The following is a 12,890-nucleotide window of genomic DNA, read 5'->3' on the forward strand; positions in this document are numbered from 1 at the left end:
TGAACCTTTCGTTACTCTACAATGTTGACTTAGATAGTTACATCTCAGCAAAAGAGGACAAAAATAATATTCTCTCTTAATGGACACAAGGAAAGCACTTCGAAATCATTGATAAGCTTGCTATCCTGCTCTACAAATAAATGTTGTTTGTCATGAACACAGAGGCAACAGTCAAAAGCAAATATCTCCAAACACTTTTAAAACTCTTGCCAAGAGATTGCAAGCCATTAAAAATGTTTTAATGGCAATAAGTAAACATCTATTCTTATCACAAAAAATAATAAAGAAGAAAGTACACAAAGCATATTCTACAGGTACCAGGTATTTACCAGACCAAAACATCAAGTCATGAGTTTACTAACATGTAATACATGGGCGTCGTTACTTCACCCTACGCTTTTAGATCATTATGCTTGTGTTTTATAAAGAAATGCCAGTACAGCATTTACACAGTCAAAATGAAGTGCCAAGTGAGAGTATATTTGGGGCAGTTGAGTACTTCTATCCTAAACTACAGCAATTACATTTTGTCCACTGTCTGTACAGCAGGGAATGAAAAAAAAGTTGTTTCTCAGCAAGACCAAGAGGGGTTCAGATTCAAATAATTACTTTAGCAGACATATGTCCCTGTGCTCAAAATTATGATTCAACAATTCCATCTAATTATTAAAATATCAGAAACTTCTTAAGAACCCCCCTGTTCAGCCAAAGAAATCTATAGACTACGTAAGATTTCAGGAAAGTTGATGTTCTCTGAAACATAGAATCCAGGCCCATACTCAGAATATAGGTCTTACCACAAGCAGTGACATCTCTGTCTTTGAGATTACAGCAACAGCCGTGTTCAGGCTCTGCTGAACATTCTGCTATATGCAAGAACGTATAAAACAAAATACTCATAGCTTACTTCACCCGCAAAATGATGCCCATGCCATTAGACAAAGAGATGTTGAGGAAAAAGAACAGAGGAAAGTAATGATGAGTAAAGATGAGTAAAGATGAGTAAAGAGGAAATAAGCTCACTGTCTTTCACTGATAAGGCAGATGAAGATGGCTCCATACTCTTTCACACATTCACAGCTCCTGAGTGTGACTTTATCTTTTGTACAAGCAGCAGTTTCAGGGCCAGCCAACATCATTAGAATATCCCTTTAATGGCAGAGGGAATATCTGAGGCTGCAGGAGTGCTAAGTGGCTGACTCTGTAAACCGCAGTAATGGAGATTTTTCAGAAGAGAATTACTGAATGAGATCAACAAAAACTCATGGATAAAGGAGATGTGTTTGAAATAGGCAAAGCTGAATTTTCTAATAGGCTTTTGAAAAATTCCTCATCACAGGCTTCTATGGAAACTCAACACTCAGAGCTTTAGGGAAGGTCTTTATGTTGATAAATAACTGATTAAAAGACAGGGAACAGAAGGTAAGTAGGTTAGCCAGACAGCTCTAGCAATGGAGGGGGGTCATTAGCAGAGTTCCATAGGGATTCTTGCAGGAGATGCAGTTATTCATCATATTCCTAAGCAACCTGGGAAAATGGATGAGCAGTGAGGTGAGAAAGCTTTATAATGATATTAACTTATGCACAGTGAAAAGGATGATGGCTTGCTGGATGTGAAGAATTAGCATAGGTGCTTATGGAGGAAAGTCCCCAGGGGATAAAATGGCAGATGAAATTCTTCGTAGTGGAATGCAAAGTGGTATGAAAAGAGCAAAACAGTTCTAAGATCAAGAGTCGTTATATACACAAAATTGCATGCATTTCAGGAGAACATTAGAGGACCCTACCACATACCATTGGTTTGTTCTTACTCTCCTGGTTGGCCTCTGCTTATAGTCACAGTTTGAGGTATGATACTAGTTTGGATGGAGTTTTGGCCTGCCCAGGTGGAGAAACTGGGCTTTTTTACAGATGTACCCTGAGATCTAATATGGCACATGTGATAGAAAAACATTGTGGTTTAGGACTCTACAGATTTACTGTGTCCTTGCATGGCAGTAACCATTAACTTAAACCTGTCAACTACTGATGTTAATAGCATTAAGAATCCCAAGGAAGGTTTCAGCCCTTTAGAGCATTCACAAACCAGCCACAGGCCTCTCTACTGGTTACACTGGGACTGCCCAGATAAGACATGTTAATCACACAATATGGGAAAATACAGAAAGTTTCTTCACAAAAGGATGAAGACAAAAATGTTTAATAGAGGAATGTGAATGAAAAAAACATGGATGAAATCTATTTTTTCCACAACTAGCAAAGCCAGAACACAAAATGATGTGAGATTTTCCCCTTGAATTATGAGGCTGAAACACTGGAGCTTTTGCAGCTAATGCTGAAAATCTCAGAGAACAGAAAATCCTTCTTGCAAAAAAACCAGATAATCCTTATTAAAGGGAGGAGCATTCCATGAAAAGTTATATTTCAGAATGTCACCTAATGAAGTGACTCTTTTCCCTAAAAGACTTCACAGAAGCCCAGACAACTTGTACATATGGGAGTCATCATCCAGTTCCACTAATGAGGAAGGGGAGGTGTAGATTCACTACTCAGTACAGACCTTTTGAAATCTCAATACTATGTCCTGACAAGAAGCCTTAGGCGGAAGGTCTCTACCTCCATACACATCCATCCATCCATGTGGATGTGATGTGTCTTGGTCAGTACTGGATCAGCAGAACAGTGATTTCTCACTCTGCCATCCAGACTATGCTGGAAGTACCACTTCCTAACTTCCTACTAATTCTTCTGCTAAGATGATGAAAGAGAAATAGTCCCAGAAGTCATCATCCCACACAAGGGAAAAGTCAAACTGAAATCAAGCAAAGGTGTCAAAAAGAACAGTCAGGAATTGCTGCAATGATTCAGTTCACACTCATTGTGTCAAGTACTCTGCTAAAGCACAGTGATGACAAAATTTCTGGCTTCTCTTTTGGTACTTATCTGGTCCTTATGTGGTAAACAAAAGTTTGATGAATAATAAACTAAATCATCCCTAGAGTTTATCATTGTTTCCAATAACAAGACCAAGCATAGTCTCTGCTGCTCAGTGATGTCTCAAATGTTCCCAACTGTCTCTAGCAATTAACTTGGGAAAAGAGAACCTCAACCAAATTAACACTCAGAAAGAAGGTAAATAGGAATAGGATCCCTTGTTAGGAGGCTCAGCTTGGGATATTCATAGAGATCAGTACCAGGCACTGACTGAAAACAACTGCCTCAGCTTCTGATAATCCTAGAAAGCAACGTCTCAGAAAGATACAACAAACTTCTAAACTTCTATTGCTTAGACTCTTACACACATATGTAGGGTTTGTAGGCAGGAATATGTCTTTAATGCAAATGGCAATGGCAATTGGTAAGCAAACCCTTCCATGTGGTACAAGTATAGTTCACAGCTCAGGGCCAATCTTTATAGAGTCCAAAAAACCAACATCAAAAGGGAACAGTTTTGACAGAGCCTGAAAGCCAACTCTACTGTGCTCTCTGTGTCACTCCTCAGTGCCACCCACTCCTGTAGCTATCCTCTGAGCATGCCTTACCCCACACGCTCAGGACTGTGTCCCTCACAAAAACACATTTGCAGCAGGTTGCTCATCTTCACAGAGAGGCCACCCTAATCATCAGAGACTGCCCTCGAGTCAGCTCCTTCCTCAGCCTGCTTGCACTTTCCCAGAAGGAAGCCATAATTGCTAGTTTAGAAGCTCGTCTGGGTGGAATCCAGTCTTTCTTCCAAGGTGTCCTACTGTGCAAAAATCTGTCGTGTCTGCCTCAAAACCATTCTCCACGAGGACAGTACGCTTTTTATGGGAGCAGGAGGGCATGTCAAAGCAGGTACAAGATTGCAAGATATACTTCCATGGCTTCAAAGAGGGAAAAGTGCAGAGACAGTCAGTGTACTGAGCCTATTCCCTCTCCACAGATTTTAGAATACCTACTACAGATTCAGCAAAGATGTTTGCTAGTAGCAGATGCTCCCTGTCCAGAGGTACAAAGAGGAAGGTTCTGTGCACCCATAGCATGGTCCCATTCTCATTCTACACAATAGAAATAATATTGCTGATTTTATTAGAAATTGTGTGAGATCCTGTCACCAAACTAGTCAGTGAGCTAGGAAGTGTTGAGGAGAAAGTCTTACTTCTGCCTTTTCAATCCAAAACAAAGAGAGATCCAAAATATGTTTTCCCATTTCAATCACTTTCCTGATTCAATAAGTCGCTCCTCACTGTCCTGGGGTAATAGTATTCTTTATCGATTACTCACTTTTAAAATGTAATCCCCTCTGTTTTATTTATGCTTATTTCCAAAGTTTCCAATTAAATAAGGAATAAGATCCTAATTCCAGTATGGTTTAAACGCAGTGAAGTAAAGGCTACATCTTTGCTTTAATCTTCTGCTTTGAAGTCTGTGGATGGATGGTTTCTTTAAAAAACATCTCCAACATTAGAAAATATAAACACTGCTGTGAATGGGAAGATGTGCAAAGGTTCCTTTACAGGTTTGTTTTTTTCTTTTCTGTTTCGAAACAGGATGGGGAAACTTCACAAAATATAATACCACAGAAGACTCATATTACTTTGACATCAATTCCATGCTGGGCTTTATAAACAGAAGGTCAAGCAAATTCAAATATAAATAACACAGCAATTTCTGTTCATATAGATAAGATGGATGGTATAAATAGACACCGTGGGAGATGATTTTCACTAATGTACATGCTCATGCACCAGCATACATATCCAATTTTTTCTTTTACTAATTCAGGTAGAGACCTGAAATTGTAGTTTTGTTTGACGCTCCCAGGCTTAGCTGCCCTTGAACACTGTCATTTCCCTTGCCCGGTTGACATACTTTGCCGAGAGATTTGTACTGCAGAAGCAATATCACTATTCCCTTTCACTCTGAAGGCCTAAACATGAATCACTACACCTCTTAATTCTCCTCATGCAATCAAAGCATGTCCTAAAACACATTGACCCTCCAATCTCATGTTCTTTACTCTTCCTGAAAGCTAATAGAACCAGATTAATTTAAACAGTCTCCTCTAATCAAACCATCTCTGTAGTTTCTCCCAGTCTCTCTCCCATTCTTCAGTGATAATTCCATCTGCCACAGGAATCTGCCGTGGCACAATCCGATTGTGACTCCATGCTGAAGAGACCTAAGTGGGCTTTGAGTACCCAGAAAATGATCAGGATTGTCATGCCTTTGGCATTAACCATTTCTATGCTTCATACAGTGTTACATATAACAGGGTGTTTTTTATGGAAACGAGAAAAGAGGGAGTGAAAAAACCCACATTAACTACTGTAGTACAACTTGTCTTTAATCTATCACTGGAGCCCTAAGTCACATATGTGTGATGTACACAAAATCTCTCAATTCAGCTTGTCTTATGCATCATCTCTTCTTTGACAGTGGAATAAAGACGTGAAACTCATGAGAAAAATGTAAGCTAAAGGTATTCAGAGGTACCCATGAATTTTATTACCAACTCAGAAGAAGCCCAGATTAATTGTCAACTTTAGTCAAGGCACCAATTCTGTGATGCCCTTACTGTAAAGCATATACAAATTATTTTCTCTGTACTTGCTTTTCATGGCCACCATTCCACAGAGTGCATTTTGTCTTGGACAAACCACAGACACATACTGAACAACATCCTGAAAAAATCCTTGATGCTTGTTTTTTCTCCTTCGGTCTGTTGTACAGTATGTTCCAAATATGTGGGGTAGAACACATTGTTAAAATACAATTGCTAAAAATCTTACCTACACTAATCTTAAAAACCTAACCTTCAAAATCAATTAAATTCACTTTTTATCACTTTGTGTTTAAAAAATGCTTTTTCTGAACAATTAGAATGTGCAGATGTTTTACTTTGTTCTCAAAAATTAGCTGTCATTTTCTGGTTCTCTTTCACTAAGCTGATCTTTGGCTTGCACATATTTCAGAAGAAAGTATTTGTAACAAGTATAATCCAAGTGAAAATTTTGTTTTTCTAAAATAGATTTAGAATTTAAATCCTAATGAGCCAGATAGTTTCACATCAGACTACCTTCAAATCCTGGGCATATAACTGGTTTGTTTTCCTTCTCTCATTCCATTGTTCTCTATCACGTCTTTCAGTTTAAATTTTCTTCTCTTTCTAATCCTTTTCATTAGACTTACTTATCTTTAGGTGTTACTCATTGTTTCACGGGATAGTGAATTTTGATGCTACTTCATAGCAAAGAAGGGCCATCACGCAGAAGACAATGGCAAAACTCCACTCACCAAAAAAAAAAAAAAATTTACCCTTATACATGTTAACTGAAACTCCTCTGGTCTGTCAATTGAATAGCTGCCATTATGGACTTGTTGACTTTTTACTTTTCTGGGTTCTAACACTTACAGAAACTGAGTTTTCTCTCTTCTCCTCTCCTCTTTCCTTTGAAAGCAACAAATATATTCCTTTCCTTTTAAAATGTAATTATGTTTCTTACCATCCACGCTGTGACAAAATCTCCCATCCAAGTTCCAACTGCAGCTACCTTCATAAAATTTTCATTCCTGATGCCCATGAAGTCTGTTATAATGTATGCACTGTGGAAACAAGAACACAAATGTAAGATATACACATTTGCTCAATGTAGTTACAAAGAACATGCATTAGTTACAAAATTTATGATTGTCTGTGAAAGATTTCCCATTGCTTTCATAATAACTTTTCCTCTAGATCTGAGTCTTGACATAGAACTGAACCCATATTGGTTGATTCCAATTAGAAATGCAATGTGAATCTGGTTTTGAAGTCCATGCCTCTTTTGAAAGTGTTAAAATAACAGTTGGCAAAGACTATAGGATTATGTAAAGCTTCTTGAAGTAGAAAACGTTTTATGCATTTTCACTTTTTCCTTTATACAAATAGAATTACAACATTCTTCAAATCAGTGACTTTGCAAAATCTCCATGAAGAAAAATAAAAATCTTTAAGGTATCTTTAAAAAGATAATTGAGCTACTTGACTTTTCACTCTATCAGTTATACAACCACTTTTTTAACACAGCAGTGCAAGCAAGTTTTACAAAATTTCGGTGAGATGTCACTGTTTCTAGATTTATGCAATTTATTTTCACAGATATATTTTACTTAAACCCAAAATAAGCATTTCCATTCTGCTTAAATAATGCAACAGGTAGGATTTACAACCTCACTTGGTAATTTGACTTCAAGTTCACCAAGATGTTATAAGGACAATTAAAAAGGTAAAGTTACTTGTTCTGGATTAAAACCTTTCTGGAAAACATACGTTTTAATATACTGATACCCTTTCTAAAAGACTTTTATAGTGGTCAATGAGAGGTGACTCTCCTCAAGAGCTAATAATGACGATAATGAAAATGAATGGCAATTGTATTTTAACTTTACAGGTGATATCTTTGTTTTCAAGACACTTGTAAACATTTTTTACGTAAAGCTATGCCTATTTAAGAGTGTACATAATTGAAAGCTACATGTAAAATTGTCCTTGAACATTGAGCTATCCATTATTCAAATCTTACCATTATTATATACCAAACATTGCAAAGTCTAGGGGCTATACAGACCATATCTCTGCAACTGGATCCCTGCAAACTGGCCCAGTTCTGTTAAAATCTGGACATATGATCGAGAGAAGTACAAATTTGCTAGCACAAATTCATGCACAGCATGGTATAATTTCTTAGAGACAATATGTTGTAAAGCACAAATATTATCGCTACCAAATACTTTCACGACACATGAAAAATGTCCTACTGTAACAGCCCTTTTTGTTATACACATTATGACCTTTCAGCTGGTATGTCACTAACAAAAACACCATCTGTTTATTTATCTGTTGAACTGCACATAAATGCTGGTTCTGATTTTCTACTAAAAAAAAATTGTTCCAAACTATTTTTAATAACGTTCCATGTAGTTAAAAGATCATCAGTATTCCAAATTCACCCTGTTATAAATAAGGATGAAAGACCCTCAGGTCAGTCTAAAGTCTCCTGTTTCAATGTTCTGTCTCCAACAGAGGGCAACAGCAGAAACAAAGAAAGACTGAGAACAGACCAGCACACCCCTTCCAGATGTATTCTCCTAAATGCTTTAGAACTGGAAAATACTTGGAATTCCTTTTTTCCTGCCTCTTGGGCACACTGTGCTTGTAGCATCTGTGAAGGCAGAAGATCAGCAAGTCTGCATTCCTTAAAGAGGTGTCATTCACAAATAAGGCACAGCAGTGTCTTTTGTAAGGAATGCCCTCAAATGCAAATCATATCTTAGTCTTCTCCAGCAGTGGGAGACACATACAAAACCCTGGGGTTCCCACCTGTTCTTATGGGCACTACACATCCTCATATGCATTATACATCACTACAGGAGTACAATAAACAAACACTTGCATAACACCCCCAGAAAATGGGCCTACCCCAGCTGTCCTGGCAGGCTGCAGGATGCAAGGAGGGTAAACCACAAAGGCTGAGAGGTCATTGACCCCTGAATATAGCTATTACTTAGTAGAAGAGAAATCAACCCAGATGTAAGCGATTCTTTTAATGGAAATTGAAATTCTCAGTGTAATCACTTGTTTTTATGAGTGTTAGGAGTATCAGAAGGCTTATAATAAGGTTGAATGAGCTGGACACAATACTTAAAAACACAGAAAGGCCTTGAAAGCATCACCTCTTCCCAACAGTCCTTTTTGTCATTTCAAACATGAAAGCACCAAAGAAACCCACTATAAATTGTGCATTCTAGTCTACAAGTAATTAATGCCTGAATTAAATATGCAAATTGACAAACCTTCAGTTAGTGTCAGAATAGCGTATTATTATAAAGAAATTCTTAGGAATATAAACTGTGTATGTTTTAAGTGCATTTACTGATTAAAATACAGCTACAACTTTTTATGAACAGGAATATTATTTTTAGCATTGTCATCTTATTAGAAATGGTAATGAAATACATTTCTATTTCATTAACTGTTAGCATTACACCCTGCGTCTTTTATGCTCCCCGCAATATTATTTTTCTTTCAAAACACAAAGAAAAATTGACTATTTTAAAATAGGGGTCTGGGGCTGCTAAAAATGAATTTTTAAAAAAGAAAAGTAATCCTCCAATTTTCATTTTCAGGTTTTATTTTAAACAGAAATAAGAACACTTGACATTTTCAAAAGAGACATGCTTTCCTGATGATACGAGCAGGACATATATTATAACAGTACCACAACTTAAATTAATTCTGTTGTGGAAAATCCTCACATTTTTCTAGCTTTAGCTAGTGATTAGAGTAGTTTTCTTCAATTGTTTGGTTTTCTTCCTGGCTAGGCCCCATGTCTGCATCTTGCAGGAGGACTAAGGTCTGCTGGGTTCCAGTTAACTTTCATGGCCAGCCCAGATTTACTATAGCTTGTCAAAAGGCTTCTGTTTGCTTTGCCATATGTGTATTCTGCAGCAAGGCACAAGCATATTGCATGAGCAGCACAATCTAAGGAAACACAGCAGTTAAAGCCCAGAGTAAAAAAACTCTTCTGAACCAGACAGGATAAGTGTAAATAATTGAAGGCTGAGGAGCCAATACTTGGGAATATTACAGATAAAGGACAAATTTGTGACTGGGATTTGGGAGCCTTTCACAGTAACACTGGCAGTTGCAACTCCATGGAAACTGCTCTTAGCGCTCCAAAGTCTAAGGAAGGTAGACCAACATTTTAACAGAATAGGACAAAAAAGAGGAATCAAAAAAAAGAGACTTGATAAACACAGTTCAAAACCAGATTAAAAAAAATCATAAGTAACTGTCTACATCCACATTGATGCAAAAGGTAAATTAATAACCATGAGTCAGTAAAAAGGTATATGAGCCCAGTGTATTTAAAGAGTTTCTGGAGTTAGCAGCAGTGTGCACAGAATGGATAAAGAGCGAGACAACCACACTAGCCTAAAGATTTTGTTCAAAGAAAGATGTCAGAGCATTTTCTCAAAGACTGGTGACACTGCTAAAATGACAAATATTCTGAAAGCAATTGGAAGGTTTTAAATTTTACACTGGATTAAGATGCACAAGTCACTGTGATGCTATCAACACGGTTCCAAGCACTGGAAAAAATGCCATGACTGAGACTAAGTACTGAGATGTTTTCTTGACCATTACAGGATCTAAGAATGGAGACACTATATAGCTTGAATAGAGACACTTAAATGTAAGAGCAAACCAGGAAGTCAAACTCTCTATGGAGCTTGGTCAGACTGGGTCAAGAATTGATGGCTGGCACATCAAAAAAAGCCATGTTCACATATGCAAAGGCATTGTTAAACCTATGTGACTAAGTGATTTCCAGTGAGGTGACATAACTTGATCTCCAGATGATAATCCAAAGAGCTCTGTATCTCTTGTGAGGCCTGTGACATAACTGACAACCCAGACACATCTGGACTGAACCCTGGGTGTTCAGGGACAGCAATGAGAACATAAACATTTTGGGAGAGGTTTTAGTTGCCTTTTAAAGCAATTTTAGCAACCTTGATGCATCTTAACTAAGCTCCAACTGTTTCTTTATACACTCTAGAGTACTGAAGGCACTGGGCTGGCACACACCACGCGGTGCATGTTCTGTACAGAGTCAACAAGAGCTGCATCCACAGAGAGTGATAATGCTCTCTGAAAAGGAGGGGAGGCCTAGATATCTTTTATGTTGAGTAACAAAAGGTCTGTACATGTTCTGCAGTCTGATATGCACTTTTCTGAGGTGGTTTTATTATTCGGCCTTCCCCCAAAATAGCTGATTATCTGTATGGAACTCATCTTCCTTGGTGCATCTGACAAAGTGAAATGTTTTGACATTGGCAAACAAGTGAAAGCACAGGAGTTCACACAGGCTGCAAAGTGTTTAGATGTGGCACCACAAGCTTCCATTACTCTCAATTTAGAAGAGGCAGAGGTGTCAGAATAACTGAAAACATACATAAAAGACTGCAGATACAGTGCCTGATCTGTATTTGTCACTCTAAAATGACAGAATGGCAAATGTGACACTTGGTAGCACTTCACTCAGCTGAAAAGCTATTCTTCTAATGTTAGGAATTGAAGCCAGAGCCACGGGGAACTGGAAGGTGCCCAGTGACAGCAAGACCTGCTGTCTTATAAACTGGCACATCATAATGAGGATGGCATAATGCTTAGCTACCAGCAAACAGCACAGAGAGCACAACAGCTATTCATCCTCTCCCTAACCACCCCCAGTGCATGCTTTAGACATACAGATGAAACTTCTATGACACCAGAACAGAGAGAATTAAGAGGCACAGAATCAGGGATTTTGCTTGACAAGACATCAAACAGGTAACAGCCACATGAGGATCAGCAGGTTAATCTCCAAGACACAAAAATGTGACAAGCAAAACCAGCTTGGTTAAAGTGAGGCTGATCCATGGCACAGCGCAGAACACCTGAGACTGACAGACCGATTCTGTAACTGAGCACCACTGGATAGTAAGTTATTCATACATGCTTTTTTGAAATCAGTAGCAGAACTGTAATTCTGAAAACCTCTGCTCATCAGTCTACAGGTCTGAGGGCTGTGTAATTTACTCTGGGGACTTTGCTTGTGGAGCTCCCAAGCCATTAGAAGTTCTGCTGCTAGGATACACAGGAGCTCCTCACTGTCCACAGGAACAGCCCATTTTGTTTCTAGATTTGTAAGCCTGCATTTAAGACAAACCTCTTTGAAAAATAGAACAATTTCAAGTCTATCTGTTAACATAGAAGAGGTATGTAACTTAAATGCTAGGGTACACATGAGATCCAGTCCCCATTCCAAGGGGACACTGGTTTAATGCCCTTCAAAGTTAGAGAATTGCACCTCACTGTCATTCCCAATATGAAAACATGATAACACAAGAGGAAAAGAAATATGTGTTTCAGGACTCTGTTAGGTGAGGTGAAACTGAAGCTGTATATTCCATAATTTGTATAAATATCATCTTTTACATAGAAGAAAAATATTCCCTTTCCTTCCCTTTTAGAATGGATGCCACTGATCAGTATAGGTGTTTGGATTAGATCACAACTACCATCCAAATTAAGGTGCCTAAGCAATTAGAGACAGGATTTTTAATATTTTTGTTCTTAATGCAGCTTTTTCTACTGCTGGTTGTAGGAGTTCCCTGTATGGGTTTCTGCGAATCTTATTCCAACAAACCAAGCATAAAGCACTTGATGTCCAATAGACTCTGGACTTTTCTTTAGAGATCAGGTGGTATTCATACTGGTTAACTTTTAACTGCTGATGCTAGTCTTCCTAGGCTATCTCCACAATCAATGGATTTGACAGCAATTCAAAGTAGGATGTTAATTTAAATTATTTTCTTCCATGGCATAGTGATGTCATATATGAAAATGGCCAATAGCTTATGTCAAAAGGAGTTGCAAAATGTAAATCATAATGACAGGCTTACTACCAGAGGCTGTGAGAGTCTGCATCTTTACTGGGAAAATCTTAGGGATCTGCAAATCCAAAAGCATTAAGGACCTCCACTTCGGGAAGAATGCACCACCCCCCCAGGTAAAGGCAAACTGTTGGGAGTGCTAGCACATAATTCCAGCAAGTTTAGATGACAGGAACTGCCACACCTACAACTTTGTGTGTGTCTGTCAAGCCCTAAATGACAAATAAAATTGGAGACAACAAATGAACAAGTAGGGAGTTGAACCCAGATTTCTTCCCTTGGATAAGCACCTTTCTCCATCATTATGCAAGTGCTCTGATGAAAATTATGTACTAACCCTACAGATTCCACTACAAGGCACTTACGATGGACAGGATAGTCTGGGGAAAAACATAAAAAGTACCTCAAAAAAGAATTAAGCAAACCGA

At 38.1% G+C, this 12,890-nt stretch overlaps 1 protein-coding gene across 6 annotated transcripts in view; it reads right to left on the bottom strand.

Annotated features, from left to right (window-relative positions):
* Positions 1–12,890, bottom strand: part of TMEM117 (transmembrane protein 117) — a 180,760-nt gene that overhangs the window by 98,467 nt on the left and 69,403 nt on the right. For all 6 annotated transcript variants that reach the window (XM_033057980.2, XM_033057983.2, XM_033057981.2 and 3 more), the window contains exon 4: positions 6,486–6,585. In XM_033057980.2, the coding sequence (XP_032913871.1) occupies positions 6,486–6,585 (100 nt within the window). The remainder of the gene's footprint in view (positions 1–6,485; positions 6,586–12,890) is intronic.

The sequence above is a fragment of the Catharus ustulatus genome, chromosome 4 (assembly GCF_009819885.2).
Source record: "Catharus ustulatus isolate bCatUst1 chromosome 4, bCatUst1.pri.v2, whole genome shotgun sequence".
Lineage (NCBI taxonomy): Eukaryota > Metazoa > Chordata > Aves > Passeriformes > Turdidae > Catharus > Catharus ustulatus.